Source organism: Hyaena hyaena, unplaced genomic scaffold, assembly GCF_003009895.1.
Source record: "Hyaena hyaena isolate Hyena2069 unplaced genomic scaffold, ASM300989v1 scaffold_21, whole genome shotgun sequence".
NCBI lineage: Eukaryota > Metazoa > Chordata > Mammalia > Carnivora > Hyaenidae > Hyaena > Hyaena hyaena.
This window is the reverse complement of record NW_024080653.1, coordinates 3089140-3110848: the sequence shown is the minus strand read 5'-3', so window position 1 is coordinate 3110848 and position 21709 is coordinate 3089140. Positions and strand designations below refer to the sequence as shown.

Genomic DNA, 21709 nt, shown 5'->3' with positions numbered 1-21709 from the left:
GGAAGACCCCCGATCACCCAGCTGAGGACTGGGGCGGCACAAACGTCTAGAAGAAAATCCGACACCCACGCCCCACCAGCCCCTCCGAGAGAAGCCCCCTCCCTTGTGTGCAAGAAGAACATTGCAAGGGCTGTGTTTTATACAAATGCACTTGTCGGAGCCGTCCAGCTGGGGGGGGGCTTCCCCCCTTTACGGGGGACGGATGGGCCCTTCCTGGAAGTCAGCTCCACGTGGTATTAACCCCGCTTGAGGCGTGGGCGCTGGCCTGCCGGCCTGAACCTCGGTCAGCGGACCGTGGACGGGCCGTGAGGAGGCTGGAAGGGCTGGGGGGGGGGGGTGTTCCTGGCAGGACGGGCCCGGCCCTCTACGTGTCTTCCCTCCCCCAGGGCCCCCTTCTCCCATCTCACCCCTCTAGTCCTGCGGCAACATCTACAAGGGCCTGGCCCAGACCGGAGCCTGGGGCTGCTTCGACGAATTTAACCGCATCTCGGTGGAGGTCCTGTCGGTGATCGCTGTGCAGGTATGGCCCCCGGGGATCTGCGGGGCTTCGTGCGCGTGCGGCGAGGGGTCTGTGGCACGCAGCCGGGAGGTCTCCCCCGGGCTGTCCTGCAGGGGCCCGGGGTCCAGGCAGGCACACAGAGCGGAACCTGTGTAGGCCGACGAATCCTGCTTGGAGGACGGGACAGAGCTCCTCGTGACAGATGTCAGCGAGGGATGTGACAGCGGTGCTGGGGCGGGGGGGGGTAGGGGGAGGAGATGTGCCCGTGTGCTTGGGGACTGCACCACGGGGACGCCTGGACCAGGTGGGGACAGGATGCTCAGGTGGGTGGCAGTGTGTTTGGGGGAGTGAAGGGATGTCCGGTGATGCGATGCGCGCAGGTGGGGAGAACCCCAGGGCTCTGTCGGGGGGACTAAGGCCAAGCTGGGGTCCAGAATCAATGCTGCATATTCTGAAGGCCTGGGAGGTCAGGCTATGGCTGACACAGAGACCCTTCCCCACCCCCCACCCCCACACAACAAATAGAGAAGCGGATACACGGCCCTGAAGCCGGACCTTCCAGCCCATATGTGAGGCTGCGAGGCAGGGCCAGGGGCACGGAGGTGAAACCAGCCCCGCCGCTCACGACTCCCAGCCTGGGTGTGCAGCCTGGTTTGGACTCACTAATTGGACTCCCCAGCTCTGTGCCTGGCAGTGATCTGAACCCTCTGTACCTCCACCTCCTAACCTGTAAGGTGGTCTGGAGGCTGCAGGCTAGCCCGCAGGATGGGAGGTGCGCACGGGTGGCTGGCATCCTGCACTGTTACCCTCCGGACACAGAGCTGTCCCCGAGCCCTGGGCTAGAGGACAGGAAGGCAAAGGGGGAATGAAGGTGCTGGCTTGGGGTCCCCCGCACCCACCACTGCGGCAGCAGTTACTGCCCCACCCCCTAAGTTGGTAACTGCACCCCAGAACGTTTTCTGACCCCTGACTCGAATGCACCAGCGGGAACTGCCCCGGTGCTAGCGGGGAGGGGGAGCCCTTGTGGAGGGGAGCCCTGCTCTGCCAGCCGGCCAGGGAGGAAAGGCCCAGACTGAGGGCAGGAACTTTGCTGGGAAGACGGAGACTGAATACAAGACGGTTTTAACCATGATTGTGGGGCGCCCTCCAGTGGTGTCGTGCGGCCTTGCAGCTGCTCTGCAGGCTTGGAAGAGCAAACACAGCTAATGACCCCTGAAGTCTGGATTTCGCCCAGGGCCGGCTTTCTTAAAGACTGTCTGATACGAGGTGACTCCTGATCAGTGTCCCACGCAGCACTGCCAGAGCAGGAACGGGACACACGGAGTGGCCGGGGGGTGAACCCCACTCAGCAGCAGTGCGGAACAAACTCTCACTGATGCAGCTTTGCCCTTCATGGGGTGTCCCCGGCATTGTGCTGGGTGACGTCACATGCTGCATGGACACACACACACACACACACACACACACACACCGGCATTCTGCTGGGAGGCGTCACATTACACGCTGCAGGATCCCACACAACAGCATTCATGAAATGGCAGAATTACAGGAATGGGGAGCAGGGGGCCAAGGAGAAGGCAGGGCCCGGGGAAGGGGGGCTATGGCTGTAGAAGGGCACGTGAGGGGTCCTCATGGTGACAGCAGTGTCCCTTGTCTTGACTGTGGGGGTCCTGGTTGATTCTGCACTGCTGTTGTGCCAGATGTTACCACTAGGGGCGCTGTGTAGATCACTCGGGGGCACCAGGCATGACTTCGGCCTTGTTTCTTAAAACCCCCACATGCGTCTACACTGTCAAAATTAGGTTTTGTTAAAAAGAGAGAGAGGGGTGCCTGAGTGGCTCAGTCGGTTAAGCCTCCAACTCTTGATTTCTTCTCAGGTCATGATTTTGGGGTTTGTGGGGTGGAGCTCCATTGTGAAGCTCTGTGCTGACAGCGCAGAGCCTGTTTGGGATTATCTCCCCTGCTCTCTTTCTCTCAAAATAAATAAATAAACTTAAATAATAAATTTAAAAAAGAGAGAAGAGGGGGCACCTGGGTGGCTCAGTCGGTTAAGCGTCTCATTCTTGATTTCGGCTCAGGTCATGATCCCAGGGTCATGAGATTGAGGTCTGAGCCTGGCTCTGCACTGGGCATGGCACCTTCTTAAGATTCTCTCTCACCCCCCACTGCACCTTCCCCCTCCAAAAAGAGAGAGAGAGACCAGGAGTGTCCTCTGCAAACTCACAACCACACACTGTAACATAGATGGAGATCCAGCCGGTGGTGGAAGCTGGTCACTCCCACACTGACGTGTGTGTGCCGACTGTTTAGGTAAAATGCGTCCAAGATGCAATTCGGGCCAAGAAGAAAACTTTCAGTTTCCTGGGAGAGATGATCCGTCTCATCCCCACCGTGGGCCTGTTCATCACCATGAACCCTGGCTACGCTGGGCGCACTGAGTTGCCCGAGAACTTGAAAGCCTTGTTCAGGTGTGCGGGCAGAGGGGGTGGAGGGGAAGCTAGTCCGGAGCAAGCTGGGAGCGAGGGGAGGCCGGGGACACGAGGCTCCGGAGTCGGGGGGTCTAGCAGGCAGGGCCCCCTCAGAAAGTGGACAGCGGTCTTCCCGCTCTGCCTGCCTGGGGCCGCAGGGCACGTGCCCATCGATGGAAGGCGGGGTTCAGAGGAGAGTCAGGAGAACAGGTGTAGGGCTGTGCTGCATGCGGAGCACAGGAGGAACCGGACAGGGGAGGGGGGATGCTGGGAGCCCACCCCCCCACAGCCCCAAACCCTGATGCTGTGGGGCCTCCCGCAGGGGACTGTGCAGAGGGCTGATGGGGCACGGAGTTGGGGAGGAACAGGGGAGGCGCTGGAGGCAGACCCGGCCCACCCGCCCATCTCCCCCAGGCCCTGTGCCATGGTTGTCCCCGACTTTGAACTGATATGCGAGATCATGCTGGTGGCCGAGGGCTTTCTGGAAGCCCGCCTGCTGGCCAGGAAGTTCATCACGCTCTATACCTTGTGCAGAGAGCTCCTGTCGAAGCAGGTGTGCGCTGGGGCCCTTCCAGGGGAGGGCGTCTTCCAGGCCGGCCTGGGGAAGCTTCTAGGGCCCCCAGCCCGAGCAGGAAGGGACCCTCACGCGGCACGCCCATGCCGCCCCTCCCCTCCCCTCCCCTCCCTAGGATCACTATGACTGGGGCCTGCGAGCCATCAAGTCTGTGCTGGTGGTGGCCGGCTCCCTGAAGAGGGGCGACCCCAGCCGGGCAGAGGACCAGGTGCTCATGAGGGCGCTGAGAGACTTCAACATCCCCAAGATCGTGACTGACGACCTGCCCGTGTTCATGGGGCTGATCGGGGACCTCTTCCCTGCCCTGGACGTGCCTCGCAAACGGGACCTGAATTTTGAAAAGGTAGGTACTGCTGGGCCCTCGGGTCCAGCCAGGAAGGAGTGGGGTGTCAGACTGGCAACTCAAGGACAGGCGCGACAGTGGGGCACGCGCCGTGCGGGGCAGCTGGCCGTGCCCACGGAACAGCCCCTCTGGAGCCACAAACCACCTTCCAGCCGCTGGGCCCTCTTTCAGTGCCGGGGGCGGGGTCTCCTGCTGGGGTGTGGCTTCTGCTGGGGGCGGGGCCTTCTGGGGCGTGGTCTCCTGCTGGGGGCGGGGTCTCGTGCTGGAGGCGGGGTCTCCGCTGGGGGGTGTGGTCTCTGCTGGGGGCGGGGGTCTCCTGCTGGGGGCGGGGTCTCCGCTGGGGGTGTGTGGTCTCAGCTGGGGGTGGGGCCTCCAGCTGGGGGCGTGGTCTCTGCTGGGGGCGTGGTCTCCAGGGGAAGCGGAGGGGGCTTTGGGCCAGTCCCTCCCCGGCACAGATGCTTGAGAGTGTCACCAGCAGAACGAGCGAGCGAATACAGCCACGCCAGGGGTCTCCGTCCCTTCTCAGTACCTCCCGCCGGGCAGGAAGCCCCCCTCCTGGCCCCTGCGGCCGGCGCCCCGCACCCAGCGCCCCGTCCGTGCGCATCTCCCCAGATCATCAAGCAGAGCATCGTGGAGCTCAAGCTGCAGGCGGAAGACAGCTTCGTGCTGAAGGTCGTACAGCTAGAGGAGCTGCTCCAAGTGCGGCACTCGGTGTTCGTCATTGGCAACGCGGGCAGCGGCAAATCGCAGGCACGCCGGGCTCTCGCGCCTCCCTGCACCCTCCGTCCACCCTGCTGGCCCCGCAGGGCTCCCGCACAGCGGTGGAGGGTCAAGCAGCCCTTCTCCTGGGTTCTCCTCTCTACCTGCTCCCTCCCCCTAGACACCAGCTCCCTGGCCCTCTGGCCAGCGCCCCATCCCCACCCTCCTCTCCCCTCCTGCCGCCCCCCCCCGCGCAAGCCCCCCACATTCCTGTCCCCACCTGCCTCCCTGCACCAGCTCCCCCACACCCCCCCACTCCTGTCCCCACCTGCCTCCCTGCACCAGCTCCCCACCCCCACCCCCGTCCCCTGCCATTATCCGGGCATAGGGAGAAGCAGAGGGTGGTGGCCAATCTTAGTAACATCGATAACTGGAAGATTCCAAGCCAGCCAAGTGTTCAGCTGGACGCCCCAGCGTGCTATTAACTCAAGATTGTTTCCGAAGTAATAACACAGGGGGGTTCACTCACAGCAAGTTATTTTTAAAAAGGAAGAAACTGTAGGAACCCAGGCTTCCAAAAGGAACATATACATACGTATGCATTTTTTAACGCTTACTCATTTTTGAGAGAGAGAGAGGGAGGGAGGGACAGAGAGGGACGGAGGGTCAGAAGCAGGCTCTGTGCTGACAGCAGACGGGGGCGGGGCTGGAACCCACGAACCGTGAGATCAGGACCTGAGCCGAAGCGGACGCTCGACTGACTGAGCCCCCAGGTGCCCCGCACGGGTGCATTTTTATGTCGTACACACACACATCCGTACATACAAACCGCCCTCAAATGTCCTTAAACACCCTTTTCTCTGGGCGAAGGATTTATGGGTAGTTTTCTTGCCTTAAGGTTTTTTCCATGAGCAGGTACTGCCTTTTATCATCAGGAAACTGCTGAATTTTTCCTGATTTTAGCCTGGTCTCCAGGCACGCGGCACTCTGCTCTCCACAGACAGCAGCGCCTGCGGCCCCCACCCAGGGCCCTGGCCTCGGTCACTGTCTGGGGCACGCACACTCACCCGCGTGTCAGCAAAGCACAACAGACCCGTGGCCGGAGCTCCGCGTGGGGCTGGTAAAAGGCCCTCGCAGCCCTCGTGGAGGGCACTCCGGGTTTGGGTGCAGGAGTGACCGCCCCCACCCCGGCCCTTCGTGAATGACCCCCCCCTCACCGTGCCCAGGTCCTCAAGTCTCTCAACAAGACCTACCAGAACATGAAGAGGAAGCCGGTCGCTGTGGACCTGGACCCCAAGGCAGTCACCTGCGATGAGCTCTTCGGGATCATCAACCCGGCCACCAGGGAGTGGAAAGACGGTACAGGAGCTGCGCCAGGGCAGGCCGAGTGGGGGCGGGTCCCCTCAGTGTCCCGGGCTCACCCCGGCCCCGCTCGCCCACCCCGGCCCCGCTCGCCCCGGCCCCGCTCGCCCACCCCGGCCCCGCTCGCCCACCCCGGCCCCGCTCGCCCACCCCGGCCCCGCTCACCCCGGCCCCGCTCGCCCCGGCCCCACTCGCCCACCCCGGCCCCGCTCGCCCACCCCGGCCCCGCTCGCCCACCCCGGCCCCGCTCGCCCACCCCGGGCCCGCTCACCCCGGCCCCGCTCACCCACCCCGGCCCTGCTCACTCACCCTAACCCTGCTCATGCCAGCCCTGCTTATCATAGCAGTTCTGTTCACACTAGCCCTGTTCACGTCAGCTCTGGTCATTCACACCAGCCCTGCTCACACTAGTCTATTCACACCAGCCCTGATCTCTCACACCAACCTGTTCACTCACACCAGCCCTGCTCACCCCAGCCCTGCTTACCCACAGGCCTTTTCTCCACTATAATGCGGGACCTGGCCAACATCACTCATGACGGCCCCAAGTGGATCGTCCTGGATGGGGACATAGACCCTATGTGGATAGAATCTCTCAACACCGTTATGGATGACAACAAGGTTCAAGGGGCTCCTGGATTCCAGAACTGATCCTCAAAGCCATGGCGATGGCCCAGAGGGGGACAGGGGGCTTATGGGAAGTGCCACACATCACCACCACTGCACACAACAGACAGAACCTTCCATAGATGGGCACCGGGGGAGTAAGGGTCTGGAACTCTGCGTAAGAAGTTGTGAACTAGGGAAAGTCCCATGTCACAGATGCGCCCTATGATACAGCCCCATGTGCACCCCACCTTAGATATTGGGGCAGCAGGCGGGGCGACAGGTGCTGATATGGAAAACTTTCTTGCCTAATTGGCGTGTGACATAACATGGCAGGGCATCTAATATCCTAGAAGATAGGGACAGAATTCAGAATGCTCTAGAAGCAGCTGAAGATGATGACTCCCACTCAGGTGGAACAGGGAGCTCCAGAATTCCTAGGGAAGGGGCGGGATCGTGGTTTCCAAAAGCCATTGTAATATCACAGTGACGCCGTACACAGGGCGCGCCTCGGGGAGCCCCCATGCTGTGTGGGGCGGGACAGGCGTCCGGGGTGCAGAGGGAGGCTGGCGGCGGGCACGGGTGCATGGGGCCTCTTGTTCTGGGACGCCTCTGTGTGGCGAACCTTCGGGGCGATGGCGCGTCTCCCACCGCGTGCCCACAGGCCTGACCCCCTTCCCAGGTCCTCACCCTGGCCAGCAACGAGCGGATCCCCCTGAACCGCACCATGAGGCTGGTGTTCGAGATCAGCCACCTGAGGACGGCCACCCCGGCCACCGTCTCCAGAGCCGGCATCCTGTACATCAACCCTGCGGATCTGGGGTGGAACCCGTGAGTGGGGCTTGCGCTGTCCCGTCCCAAACTGGCAGAGGGAGACGAGGCTGGTGGGTTTCCGAGTTGCCCGTGTGCACGCATTCATTCCACACACACTGAGCGCAGGGCTCTCCCCAGGCAGCAGGTCATGGCTCGGAGGATGAGGGCCACCATGCAAATTCGGGGTGCAGCGCACAGGGACTAGCACACGGCCCCGTGCGCCAGGATCCCTCCTCTAAGAGGAGGTGAAGTTTGGGCCGATGCCTGGCGGGAGAGGGAATTTTCCAGGCGGACAGAAAGTGCAGGGAGCTCACCAGGCGAGAACCAGGCTTGACAGGGGCGGGGCGGGGAGGGACAGGCTAGAATGGGAGGCTCCTGGGTCCAGGAGCGTGAAGCCTGAAGATGCTACGGCAGGAAGGGGCTGGCGCTGGACCAGCCTATGGAACCCACGTGGGGGCCTCTCGGGGTGAAGAGAGCTGGCCACGCCGGGGGACAATGGGTGACCACTGGGGATAGGAAGGGACCACGTGAGAAATGCTCAAAATCGTATGAAGTGAAAGATCTGGAATTGAGCCTGGGGCCCGAACCCAAAGTCAAAGGGGCAGGTTCTCCCAGAGGCCCTGAGGAAGCGGGCGCCCCGGGCCACTCTCCGGGCTCCCGGTGGCTCCGTGCCGCCCTTGGCGACCCTGCGTGGATGGACCACCTGATCTCTGCGCCCATCTCGGCATGGCCACCTTTCTGCGTCTCTTGCAGGCTTCCCTCAGCCCTCTCTTCTTGTAGGGACGGTCATGGGATTGGGGACCCCCCTCATTTTGAGATCCTTACCTTGGCTACATCTGCAAAGACGCTCTTCCAAATAAGGTCACGTTTATAGGTCCTGGTGGACGTGTGTTTTGGGAGCCACTACGTCACCTGCGAGAGTCCCCAGGGTGGGCCAATGAGGCAGCGGCTGCGAAGCGACACGGGAGGGAGGCGGGACCGTAGGGCATCCCGGAGCAGCCCGGGGTCGGGGTGGTGGGGGGTGGGGGTTGGCCAGGAAGGAGGGAGCCGGAGGGAAGCCTTGCACCAGGAGTGGTTCTCGAGGCCCAGAGGAAGGACCAAGAAGGTGGCGGCTGTTTGGGGATGCGGAGGGGGAAGGTGAAGAGGGCGGGGGACCAGCATGGGCCCCAGGAAGGCGCCCCCCCCCCCAGGGACAGCAGCGACTCGAGGCCAGGAGACTGAGCGCATCCCAGAGCGGGAAGGGAAGCCAGGCTGCCCCTGGAGGACCTGGGCTGGCTCGTCCCCACCCGTGCGCGTGTCTCCTGGGCTAGCGCTTCCCGTCACAGCCAAGCTAGGGGACTCTAACCAAGGCCGGGTTCTTAATCTGACATGAACGCCTTCGGGATAGAGGGCAGGTAACAGCCGTCTGCGTGGAGAGTCCCAACGGGGCTCCGTTCTGTAAGACCTGCTATACCTGGAGTTGGGCTCCCAGTGGGGCCAGGCAGGGGCTTCCCACGCTTTGCCCGCAGACAGATTGTGGACAGATCGTGCTCTGTCATTCTGGACTGTCCCGGGCGCATGGGGAGAATCGGAGCCTGTCCTCGGGCCCTGCTCGGTGACGTGAGCGCCCTGCTTCTGCTCATTCTGGAAACAAGGCTCTCACTGGCCCAGGAGGGAGCCGGACCCATTTGTGCTTCCGGCAGGGCACTTAGCGCTCACAGTGGGCCAGGCTCCCTTCTGCAGGCTCTAGAAGTTTCAGCCCAGGCAGTTCTCACTCCCCCTCACAGATGAACAATCTGGGACCCAGACATGCTGAGGAGCTCGCCCCAGCCGCTGCTGGCCACAGTCAATTCAAGCCCAGGCAGTGGGTTCTGGAGTCTGTCCCCTCGCCCTGTGGTGACCCACCTCTGGACAACCCACCCCAGTAGTGGGTGGACGCTAGACAGTCCAACATGGGTCCTCAATGATCGCCTGTGGCATTAGTCTGGACTCCTCCACAGAATGTGACAAATTCATCTCAAACCTGGCTAAAGCAGATAAAAAAGGGGGGGGGGGCAGGGTTGGCTCAATTCACCAAGGAGTGCTTCAGGCATGGCTGGATCCAGGAATTCAGATAATGTAAAGAGAGGTCCCTGCTGCTCTCCCCACCCCCTCCTCCTCCCTTCCTTCCCCTTCCCCTTCCCTTCTTTCCCCTTCCCCTTCCCTTCTTTCCCCTTCCCCTTCCCTTCCCTCCCTTTCCCTTCACTTCCCCTTTCTTCCCTTCCCTTCCTCTCCCTTCCTCTCCCTTCCCTTCCTCTCCCTTCCCTTCCTCTCCCTTCCCTTCCCTTCCCATCCCCTTCCCTTCCCATCCCCTTCCCTTCCCATCCCCTTCCCTTCCCTTCCCTTCCCTTCCCCTCCCCTCCCCTCCCCCCCTTCCCACCCAGACAATGCTGTGAAATCCTTCTCCTCCCCTATATCCAGCCCTGCTGCCATCAGTATCGGCTTCATTCGGGGTAGCAAAGATGGCCCCCAGGTGTTCTAGGCTTACAGGACCCCCGTGGCTAGAATGTGAGAGGAGGAGCACACCCACACGGCCCCGGCACCCCCGTCAGACCCTCTCCAGGTCTGCGTGTGGCCGGGTCACCAGGCAGAGCGCTAGGGATGTTCACCAAGGGGGGGGGGTGCCCCGCAGGCCCGACACGGCGACCCCACCTCCCAACCTCCGCAGGGTCGTGAGCAGCTGGATTGAGAGGCGCAAGGTGCAGTCCGAAAAGGCCAACCTGATGATCCTCTTCGACAAGTACCTGCCCACGTGCCTGGACAAGCTGCGCTTCGGGTTCAAGAAGATCACGCCCGTCCCCGAGGTCACGGTCATCCAGACGATCCTGTACCTGCTCGAGTGCCTCCTCACGGAGAAGAGCGTGCCGCCCGACTCCCCCAAGGAGCTGTACGAGCTCTACTTCGTGTTTGCCTGCTTCTGGGCCTTCGGGGGAGCCATGTTCCAGGACCAGGTGAGTGGCCGGCCGCCCGGAGCCAGCCGCCCAGGCGAGGCCTCTGGACGCCCCCAGCGCACCTTTTGCTCTGTGTTGCTTTTCAACAGCTTGTGGATTATCGAGTCGAGTTCAGCAAGTGGTGGATCAATGAGTTTAAGACGATCAAGTTCCCCTCGCAGGGAACCATCTTCGACTACTACATAGATCCCGACACGAAGAAGTTCCTGCCGTGGACAGAGAAGGTGCCCTCCTTTGAGCTGGACCCTGACGTCCCGCTGCAGGTACCTGCCCCAGAGTGGTGACAGCGGACGGACAGACGATTTGGGAGCGGGACTTGGCGCCCCGCCTCCCACTTCTCGATGGGTCACCAAACACAAATGATTCTCGACAGGAAACCTGGTCATTTAACAAACTATTAGGTGTGCAAGTCAGCTGGGAGGTGGAAATCAGAGGCGTGGCACCTGAGGTCGTGACTGCCCTCCCACCCCGCCCCCAGGCCTCTCTGGTGCACACCACGGAAACCACGCGCATCCGATACTTCATGGACCTGCTCATGGAGAAGTCGTGGCCGGTGATGCTGGTGGGGAACGCGGGCACGGGCAAGTCGGTGCTGATGGGGGACAAGCTGGAGAGCCTGAACATGGACGACTACCTCGTGCAGGCCGTGCCCTTCAACTTCTACACGACCTCGGCCATGCTTCAGGGTGGGGCCGGGGCCAGGAGCACGGGTGCAGGAGTGTGGGGTGGGGCCAGGAACAGGGGTACAGGGGTGTGGGGTGGAGCCAGGGGGCAGGATGGGGTGTAGGGTGAGGCTGGGGCCAAGAGCAGGGGTGTGGAACAGGGCCGGGGCCAGGAGCAGGGGTGCAGCGCTGTGGGGTGGGGCCAGGAACAGGGGTACAAGGGTGTGGGGTGGAGCCTGGGGGGCAAGCCGGGGTGCAGAGTGGGGCTGGGGCCAGGTGCAGGGCACAGGGCTGTGGGGTGGAGCCTGGGGGGCAGGCTGGGGTGCAGGTGACGCTGAAGGCAAGAAAAGGGGTATAGGTGGGGCTGGGGCCAGGTGCATGGGTGTGGGGTGGAGCCAGGGGGCAGGATGGGGTGCAGGGTGGGGCTGGGGCCAGGTGCAGGGGACAGGGCTGTGGGGTGGAGCCTGGGGGGCAGGCCGGGGTGCAGGTGAGGCTGGGGGCAAGGTGCAGGGCACAGGGCTGTGGGGTGGAGCCTGGGGGGCAGGCTGGGGTGCAGGTGACGCTGAAGGCAAGAAAAGGGGTATAGGTGGGGCTGGGGCCAGGTGCATGGGTGTGGGGTGGAGCCAGGGGGCAGGATGGGGTGCAGGGTGGGGCTGGGGCCAGGTGCAGGGGTGTGGGGTGGAGCCAGGGGGCAGGATGGGGTGCAGGGTGAGGCGGGGGGGGGGGGGGGGTGGGGCCAGGAGCAGGAGTGCAGGGGTGAGGGGTGTTGCTGGGACCAGGAGAAGGGGTGAGGCCAGGAAAAGGGGTGCAGTAGACCAGGCTGGGGTGCAAGTGGACGGGGGGCAGGAGCAGAGTAGGGTCAGTGGCCACGATGGGTCCTCCCAGCCCTGCCTGGACACCCCCGGTCATGCTCATCCCATAGCTGCCCCCCTACCTCCTCATTCCCTGTTATCCCCCCTCACCGAAGACCCAGGGACTGGCCAGGGTCCTCTTGACCGGCCGCCCCCCTCCCCTGGCCTCTGTCCTCAGGAGGGGGGACGGGAGTGGTCGCCAGGACCCCTCGTCCCTGGGCTCCTGGGCAGACGCCACAGGCAGCTCCTGCTGTGCCCCGTCTGCGGCGGCCCCGCGGCTGTCCGGGCGCGAGGTTCCTGCCGCTTCGTCTCGGACCCTCGATGCCCGTGGTTCACTCCTTTGCTCCTGGGGGCGATGGCATTGAACCACGCGTGCTCAGTGGCCCCTCCACTGGCACTGGGGACCATGGGCCCAGTGGGACCTCCCGCCAGGAAGTCCCAGCCGTGGTGGCCGCCAGCTGGCTCCCTTCTCTAGGGATCCTGGAGAAGCCCCTGGAGAAGAAATCCGGAAGGAACTACGGTCCACCAGGCACCAAGAAGCTGATCTACTTCATCGACGACATGAACATGCCCGAGGTGGACAAGTACGGGACCGTGGCCCCCCACACGCTCATCCGGCAGCACATGGACCACGGGCACTGGTAAGTGGGTGCTGGGGCGGGGTGGGGGCTGACAGGGAGGGTACAGGACCCAGATGCAGACAGCCAGGGTGGGGCCGCAGGCCCGGAGGGTGCATCAAGGCCCCCCCCTTCATTCATCGACTAGGTCCCAGGCTGGCAGCTGTAGCCGAGGGCACCCCCAGAGGGAGGGGGACAGACAGGTCGCGCTGAGGGCCCATCTGGCAGAGGAGACGAAGAGGTGTGGTCCCAGAGGGGTCCACCGGCTAGGACAGAGACAGGCCTGGGGAGCCCGCCCTGTGGCTGAAAGCCGGAAGTGGAGTCATGACTGGCCATGGGACCAACTTTGGAGGGAGACCATCCCGGGTGGAGCAAATGCCATGTGCAAAGGCCCCGTGGTGGGTGGATGCATGGCACCTTCCGGGCCCAGTGTTCGTGGAGAGTGAGAGCCGGGGAGACGGTGCTCACGGCAGCTGCAGCCGGACCTCAAACCCCGTGCTGGCCAGAGAGGAGGCCGCCTCCCACGGGCAGCGGAAAGCCGAGGGTGGTGTGTTTAAGTCTGTAGTCTGAGGTTAGGAGTGTCTTCACCTAAGTGTCCTGTAATGACCTGGCAAATGGCCCAGGCCCCACCTGGGGGTTTTGAGACCAAAGGAACCCAAGAACTCCCATCGGAGACCAGACTGTGGCTGCACGAGGGCCCCCGCTCACCGCCAAGACCTAGAGGCACAGAGGGGTTAGACTGCCTGCTCAAGGGCACGGCCTAACAAGGGCCAGAGCTGATGCCAAGCCCACACACGTCCCCACTCCACAGCGCTGACTTGGGGAGCTCACGGGCACCAGGAAGCCAGGAGGACAGCAGTGAAGCAACGGCGTGTAATGTGGGGACGAAGTGCCAGGGACCGCTCCCTGGGGCGTGTGACAGAGCTGGGCCCGGGGAGGCTGCTCCAGGCAGGCCCCGGCTCCCGAGACGTGCGGCACAAACATGATAACAGCATTAGCAGAACGGGAACAAAGACTTACAGGATCTGACAGCCGATTGGTATCCCGAGCACGCTGGGAAGTCCTATAAACCAACAAGAACCAAGCAATGACTCCTGGCGGAGAAAAATGCATAATGAGGGGGTTGGGGAGCCCCAACAGGCAGGAGGCACGTGAAAAATGCTTCTCTAACCCTTCAGCTCAGCCGAGTCCCTGGAAGTTTTATCAAGGAGATAGCCAGCCTATTTGAGAATCGCCGTCGTCATTTGTCATTCACAATCACAGTGACACGGGCCAGGCATCTATAACATAGGGTCTCTGCATGTTAGCACATTAGTCCTCAGACCCGGGGGCCCCGATGCTGCGAGACGGCAAGGCCGGAGCAGAAGCTCACATCTGCACGCAGCCACTCCACTGCCTCTCGTTCCCAGATTTCCCTTGAGAACAGGAAGTGAAATCGGCCCGTTCACGCAGAAGCGATACTCCTGGAGGTCTGGGGTCACCGTGCGCGCGAGGGATGATGGCGGGCGGCGTGACTTTGTCCTGGTCTGCCTCGTGCAGGTACGACAGACAGAAGCTGACGCTGAAGGACATCCACAACTGTCAATACGTGGCTTGCATGAACCCCACGTCCGGATCCTTCACCATCGACCCCAGACTCCAGGTGGGCAGAAACCAAACTCCGTCCATCCTGCCGCGGTGGCTTTGAGGTTCCAGCATGAGCGCATCCTGTACGATATTTGGGACGGACTCCACCATAAGCACAGTTATTTGTCGTTTATCTGAAACTCAGATTTAGCAGGGTTCCCCGTATTTCGTCTGCATCCAGGCCGGACGTCAGTCTGACTTGTCTGAGTAGGTGGAGGCCTGGACTAGAAAACCTGGCCTGGGCCCCGGGACTCTCTCGCCTCTGCCAAAATTCTGCTTCAGAGCGTGAAGCATCAGTTTGGCGGATTGAGAGATTTAAAACCGTATTTAATGGGGTTTTACCACATACGAGGCCCAAGGAGGAAAACTGTCCGTTCTGACCATGCCCGCAAGACACTAGGTGCCTAGGGCAGAGCCCGCCCCCCCTCCCCCCGCCCAGGAAGGCAGCCCGGCCGCCAGCCGGTCCCCAAGGGCACCTGACCGGGGTCTGTGGCTTTTCCGGGCAGCGCCACTTCTGCGTGTTTGCCGTGAGCTTCCCGGGCCAGGAGGCCCTCACCACCATCTACAACACGATCCTGGCCCAGCACCTGGCCTTTCGCTCGGTCCCCATGGTGGTTCAGAGGATGAGCACCCAGCTGGTGGCCTCGGCCCTGGGTAAGCTGCCTCGCCACCCCCCTCGCCCCCATCAGTAAAGCCTACCGCTTTATGGGGCTGATGGCCTCTTCGTAGTTCCCCCTGGTAAATATTTTATTTATACTTTTCAATCGATATTTTTAAATGATGCTATGTTGCAGCAGGAGGTATTATGAAATCCAGTGGCTGGAGGGGAGGGCAGGGGGTAGGAAATTCAGTGTACGAGAAACGATTTACACGTCAGTAGGACAGCAAACCTCCTCCCTTTTCAGCGGTGCAGAATTTCTGACTCAAATTGTCACCGCTTCACAGTCCATTTGCTTTAGAAACTATACCTGGAGCTCTGCACTTCCCCAAGGCCATTAAGAGCACCTAAGAATCGATGTATCTTTTTCCTGTAACAGCACTGCATCAGAAAGTCACTGCAACATTTCTTCCCACGGCCATTAAATTTCACTATGTCTTCAACCTCAGGGACCTCTCCAATATCTTCCAGGTACTGCTCTTTAGCCCTCTTCTGGCCGAGTCCCCGGTCCATGGGCGCCCTCCCCCTCTGCTGCTCAGGAGAGAAAGCAAAGTGACCTGCTCCGGAGAGAAAGCGATGATGATGGGGACGGGGATGGGGGGATGGTGGTGATGTTGGTGATGGCGATGACAGAAAGGTGTTTTATTTATTGACTGTTTAGTCTGAGCCAGGCACCAGGTTTGGCCACATCCACCCCCATTTTCTCTCCCAAACTACACGTAACATGCTCCGATATCCCCATTTTACAGAAGGGTCGTCTACGACTCCAGGATGTTCTGACACGCTCAGCTGAAATGCCGTGCCCTCCAGAGGCGCTTCCTCGCCCCCGCGCTGCCTCACTGCCCCTATTTATGTCCTCGATAACACACATCACAGCGTGTCATTACCTTGCTATTTTGATGGCCTGGTTGCATCTCCCACTAGAATGAGGACTCCGTGCAAGCAGGGCCTATCTGGGCTGGGACCCCAGAGCCCCAGAGGGGCCTGGAATATGGCAGACTCTGGATAAGAACCTGCCAAACGTGCCCAGGGCACTTGGTCAATAAATGGCTGAGCCACGACCGGACATGGGCAGGCCGGCCGCGGGTCTGGCTCTCTGTGGCCTTTGATAGTCTGGTTCCCCCTCGCGGTCAGACTCCTTCGTCCCTCCTCCGCCAGCCACCCCATTAGACAGTGAAGGCGCTGGCCCTGTCTATGGAGAACTCCCCCCCACCTCTCCCCACGACACCCCTCCGGCGTCCAGGATTCACACGGCCTTGGCCATCACTGGCTTCCCTGGCTTGACACATCACTGCCTGGGGAGGTGACCACTCTCGCGTCAGCTGTGCTCAGCCCCTGGCTGCCCCTCCCGGGGCCGCTATCGATGCTGACCGGCCCGCGTCTGGGGCAGGGACTCTTATTCTCCACAGCGGAGATCCTGAGGGTGCCGCTTGACCTCGTCCGCCTCTGGCTGCACGAGGCCGAAAGGGTGTACGGCGACAAAATGGTGGACGGGAAAGACCAGGAAACGTTGTGCAGAGTCACCATCGCTTCCACCAAGAAATTCTTTGACGTAAGTCGAGCCACCGAGTCCTGCTGACGGGCAGGGCCGGTGATAAGGGGCGCCCTCTCGGAAGGGCCCTCCCTGAGCAGGTGAAGGACCACCCCGGGTCCCTGGAAATGACTCTGTCGCACGAGCGTGTGTCTGGGAGAAGGGACTGGCTCCTCAGGAGGTCGGGATGGGACGACCTCCCTCCATCCACTTGGGGCAGAGAAAGGCCTGCCGGGGTCATGGTGCTCTGCTCAGAGGTCCTAGGCTTTCTTGGAAGGTTCGTTTCCTCTTCCTGAAGGTGAGGGGCGATCGGGGTGTCCTTCCAGGGCCGCCGGTTGGCGGGGCCCCAGCAGGAGCGGCTTGGGCCCTGAAGACCCGGCCCGCCATCTTGGGGCCGCTGCGGCAAGCGGTGCGACGCCATGACCCGTGTGCCCGTGGGGGACAATAGAAGTGCCCTCCCTCTTATTTCTAGGATCTCAGCGAAGAGCTCCTGTTCGCCAAGCCAAATATCTTCTGCCACTTCTCTCACGGGATCGGCGAGCCCAAATACCTCGCGGTCACCGACATGGCTCCCCTGCACAAGCTCCTGGCCGACGTCCTAGACAGTTACAATGAGGTCAACGCGGTCATGAACTTGGTGAGTGGTGTTCAAGCCGACGGCGCAGGCAGGGGGCCGGGAGACCCCGGGTGGTCCCGTCCTGTCTGGTTACGCACATCATGTCGGGGGCGCCCTGGGGCTGCGTGACTCCCCGCAAAGGCCGCCCAGGCTCCCAGGAGAGCCCGGGCTGTGGACGGAGCAGAGTCCGCGCCCTGGGGATGCCGAGCAGGCTCTCTGGTGTCGGCAGGTGCTGTTCGAAGACGCGGTGGCTCACATCTGCAGGATCAACCGCATCCTGGAGTCGCCCCGCGGGAACGCCCTGCTGGTGGGGGTGGGCGGCAGCGGCAAGCAGAGCCTCTCTCGCCTGGCCGCCTACATCAGCGCGCTGGACGTGTTCCAGATCACCCTCAAGAAGGGCTACGGGATCCCAGACCTCAAGGTGAGGCGTGGCCCCCGGGGAGAGGGGGAGGGCGGCAGAGAAGACTGACTGCACTCACGGCTGCAGGAGGCCGCGCGGCGCCCAGAGAGGCGAATGTCAGTGCAGGGTCCTGGTTGCCGTCGGAAGTCAGGGCCGGGTCGCGTCCCGCCGGCGGGCGCTCACGCCCCCGCAGCAAGGGCGAGAGGCCGAGCGCGTCTCCGGTCCCACCGGGTGGGAGTCTGTGACGTCAGCACAGTGGCTCTGGCCCCTGGTCACCTAGCTGTGCTGTGTCGTTCGCAGGCCACCAGGTTAAATGATTCACTTACTAGGTATCTAGCTACCAACTTGGATTCCGGAGGGCCGCTCGCTGAATTAATCAAATAAACATCAGCGTAAGCAGGTCTCCCGTCCCCTAGACGTGCCGCTACGGCTTTCTATTGATTTCTTTTTCCTGCACATGTGCTCCTGTCAGGAAACTGTGTGCTCCTCAGACGTGATTCGTCCAGAGCAAATCACCATCCTGCTTCAGATCGGAACTGGAATTGGTCCGACCGCATTACAGGGGGCACGTCTCTCTCTGCGTGGGCGCGGGGGCCCGCTTCTGCAGGATGGGATGGGGGCCGGACCCAGCGGGGACCCTCCCCACGGCACGGGGCCCCGAGGACCCCGAGGGTCATCGGTGGGCACCTTTAGCAGGGTGACCTGGAACCCTGCCGGGGCACAGCGCCCTGGGGGGCTCCGTGGGAGGAGGCGGTCTGTTGGCAGAGGCCCTGGGAAGGACGGTGGGAACGGGGCGCTAATTCTCACCCCCGCCAGGGGTGCCAGGCTCCGCCAGGTGGCTCTGCCAGGGACCACAGCCTCTGAACAAGCATCTGGCTTCCGGCTGTCATTGTCCCCAGTGGATTCTACTCTTTCCATCAAGGACTAGTCAGTGTTTTCTTAAGCCCCGGCATTAAGGGCAAGGTCTTCCTACGGGGCCCCCCAGACACTGCCGCCAGAACTGGATTGGCTCTCGGCTTAGCCGGCCCAGTTAGTTCACACTGATGTCCCAGGCGCTCCACGGCATTTGGGACCCTCGCATCTGCGCTGTCTCATTTCACTGGGTTTCTCTGCTGAAAAGCTTTCTAATCTATTAACCAAATTGTACTGGTTTATTTATGTGTTTAATGTTTTATTTATTTTTAAGAGAGAGAGAGACAGAGCATGAGCAGGGGAAGGGCAGAGAGAGAGGGGGAGACAAAGGATCCCAAGTAGGCTCCAGGCTCCGAGCTGTCAGCACAGAGCCCGACGCGGGGCTCGAACCCAGCGAACCGTGAGATCGTGACCTGAGCCAAAGTCAGACGCTTGACTGACTGAGCCGCCCAGGTGCCCTAAATGCCGGTTTATTTTTATGATTGCCCCCCAGTCTTTGTCTCTGTGCGGATTTGGTCCCTGGCACCTCACTTCAGGGCCAGTTGTGAGCGTTGAGTGTGAACAGTGTTCCCACAGCCGTCAGCTGCAGAGCCCTGAGGGCTGTGTCCCCAGCGCCAGCTGCGAGCCGGCTCGTGCTCACCGTTCCCGATCGTATTTGTTAAGCAGCTGCCGTGTGTTCAGAAGGAGCGGGGAGACACGATGGGCTGACGGGGCTGGCGTCCTGACGTTGTTATACAGTCCGTACCATACCCTCTGGCTGCCCCCTGGAGGTTAGAGATGCGGCTGGAAAGGGCTCAGGAATGGCCCCCGAGGGACACTGTGGAAAATCCTGGACTTGGTTCCCAGAAAACGAGATGCCATCAAGTGTTGAGAGAGCCACGGCCTGGGAGGGTCGCAGAACAGAGTGGAGGGTGGTTTGAGGACCCCAGAGAGTGCCATGGGGGGAGCGGTGGGGAAGGCACAGGAGAAAGCCTAATGTCCCACAGTGGGTGGGACCGGGGAATGTAGGGAGGGGTACATGGGCGTCTGAGGAACTTGGGGGAGAGGAAGGACGTGGGGGGCACTGGGAGGTGGGGCCCCAGGACAGGATGGGCAGCCTAACAGGGCGGTGAGGGATGGGCAAGAGAGAGCACGCAGGGCCATTCACACCAGGGCAGGTGTAGCCCAAGGGCCAGAAGCGGCCGAGCTGCACGCCGGCGGGGCCGAGCCAAGGCCAGGCAGGACAGGGACGCAGCGGAGGAGGGACGGCCCCCCGGGCTCTCCAGGGGGCGCCAAGGAGTCAGCAGAGGGCGGTGATGGGAAGGGGCTGCAGACTCAGACAAGGCGGGAGGAGGAGTGGCCGGGTCAGCAGGAGCCTCTGATCCCCACTCCTAGGCCTTCACGGCCTTGAGTCTTTCCAGAAACTTGCACTCTGACCTGGACGTCAGTACAGCTAACTTTGCACATCTCAGCCAGTCTGACCAGACTTGAACTCTCAACTTGGGGAACCCTGGCAGCCTTAGCACCCAGTCCCTCCCACCTGCAGGAAGAAAGGGCCCTCAGCACATCCCGCTGACCCCACCCCCACCCCAGAAGCTGCCTTCTGACTCGAAGTCCCGCTGCCCTCCTGCGCCCCCCCGGGGGTGACGGCCAGGCCGCGCCCGCTCAGGCCTCTGGACTTAGACACACCTCCGGTCCTGGTGCTGTCCGCCTCCAGCCTCGGGCTGCGGGGGGAGGGGGGGCTGCAAGGAGGGGACCGCCTCCCTTCCCACCAAGGCCCCGCCAGCCTGCGCCTCTGCCCCTGCCCCGCCTGCCGCCCCTCCTCTTCTAAGCTCAGAAACTCCCCCGCTTTTGTTCTACGTTGTCGAAACTGTGGAATTCGGGGCTTGCTCTCAACCGCAGTCCCCTCCAGCTAAGGACCTGGGTGGCCGTTCCCTCGCATAGAGACGCGGGGAGCGGGCCGCCACCAGAGGGCAGCACTGAGCCACGGGGGGGGGTGCCTCCAACTGGCCTATTTTAAAGCCTTTTAAGCGATTACACAGGCCTGTCGGTCTTACGGGAAAATTAGACATTACAGACGCAAAGCGTCAAACCCCGCGACCTCACGTTAACGCTTGGACGACAGCGACAGACGTCTTGAGCGCATGTTTACGTCTCACGTGCGTCAGCCGGCACGCTCTTTGAGAAATCGAGGTATTCGTACCGCTCTGAGACGGGCTTCTGGTTTTTTCTCCTTTTTACTCGTCTCCTTCATTTATGCTTCCAGAACGAGCAGACAGTCGTTTTGTGGAGCTGCTGCTTTAAATCCTCGCAGGGACGGGAGAGGCGTGACGCTGAGTGTAGGGGTGGCTCTGAGCGGTGTCGTGGCACCGAGCTCCAGGCCTGAGCCCGCGGTGCATTTACTGAGGCCCTCCGGAGGGTCTCTATTTAAGGGGGTTTTCCCCCTTTAAACTTTTCTTGGTAGTAAGCGGTGTACGTAACACAAAACTTAGCGCCGTCACCGTACGGCTCAGCCGCATTGGTTCATGACCAATGTCTGCAGATCCGCATCTTCCCCTGACCCCCCACCCCGCCGCCCCGGCGTCCTGCCTGTGTGAGCCTGGAGGGACTGTCGCTGGGGGCTGCTCCTTGCACTCGGCGTCACGCCCTCCGGTGCATCCGTGCTACAGCGGCGTCAGCCGGTGCCGGGATGTCCTTCCCGATAAAGCCTGAAAACGATTCCGTCATACGGAGAGACCGCACTCTGTCCGTCTGTCCACTTGGGCCGCTTCTGCCCGCGCGGCCGCCGCGAGCACGGCTGCCCTCCGCCCGAGGCCTGGGGTGCCCTTTGTCCAGACCCCGCACGCGGCTGGCGGGGCTGACGCCCGGGCGTCCCTCCCCGGTGGTTGCGGAGGATGCGTCAGCGCCCGCGACCGACCCTCAGCGTGCCTCCCTCGTGTCCAGGTTGACCTGGCGGCGCAGTACATAAAGTCGGCTGTGAAGAACGTCCCCTCGGTGTTCCTGATGACAGACTCCCAGGTGGCCGAGGAGCAGTTCCTGGTGCTGATCAACGACCTGCTGGCGTCGGGGGAGGTCCCCGGGCTGTTCGTGGAAGACGAGCTGGAGAACATCATCTCCTCCATGCGGCCGCAAGTGAAGTCCCTCGGCCTGAACGACACGCGGGAAACATGCTGGAAGTTCTTCATTGAAAAAGTGCGCAGGCAGCTTAAGGTACGAGCTCGCGTCTTCGCAGCATCCCGGGGCCCGGCGCGGGGCTCGTGAGCCGACGGGGGGGGCTCGTGGCCAAAAGAAGGGTGTTCTACCTGACGCACACACGAGTATTAATGGACGAGGAGGCGCACCTTGACCTTTCAACGGTCCTTAGGGAAACTGGGCGGAGCTACCCCATCGGACTGAGGGCACTTTGGGTCCTTTTCTCCCTTCCGTCAGCATCCAATAGGGGCAGCTGCCCCCTGACCAGACGGTCGGTGCTGCCCTCTGGGAAGGTCCAACCCTGTAGCTCTTCCATCCTCTGCCCGACTCCA

At 62.1% G+C, this 21709-nt stretch overlaps 1 protein-coding gene across 1 annotated transcript in view; it reads left to right on the top strand.

The window, feature by feature from the left end:
- Window positions 1-21709, top strand: part of DNAH17 (dynein axonemal heavy chain 17) — a 98365-nt gene that overhangs the window by 49770 nt on the left and 26886 nt on the right. The window contains exons 36-54 of the mRNA XM_039226469.1: window positions 416-520; window positions 2810-2967; window positions 3382-3520; window positions 3657-3884; window positions 4497-4634; window positions 5810-5942; window positions 6439-6566; window positions 7234-7382; window positions 10051-10333; window positions 10423-10596; window positions 10812-11019; window positions 12322-12487; window positions 14003-14105; window positions 14596-14743; window positions 15127-15218; window positions 16138-16299; window positions 16751-16915; window positions 17124-17315; window positions 21129-21395. Of these exons, the coding sequence (XP_039082400.1) occupies window positions 416-520; window positions 2810-2967; window positions 3382-3520; window positions 3657-3884; window positions 4497-4634; window positions 5810-5942; window positions 6439-6566; window positions 7234-7382; window positions 10051-10333; window positions 10423-10596; window positions 10812-11019; window positions 12322-12487; window positions 14003-14105; window positions 14596-14743; window positions 15127-15218; window positions 16138-16299; window positions 16751-16915; window positions 17124-17315; window positions 21129-21395 (3138 nt within the window). The remainder of the gene's footprint in view (window positions 1-415; window positions 521-2809; window positions 2968-3381; window positions 3521-3656; window positions 3885-4496; window positions 4635-5809; window positions 5943-6438; window positions 6567-7233; window positions 7383-10050; window positions 10334-10422; window positions 10597-10811; window positions 11020-12321; window positions 12488-14002; window positions 14106-14595; window positions 14744-15126; window positions 15219-16137; window positions 16300-16750; window positions 16916-17123; window positions 17316-21128; window positions 21396-21709) is intronic.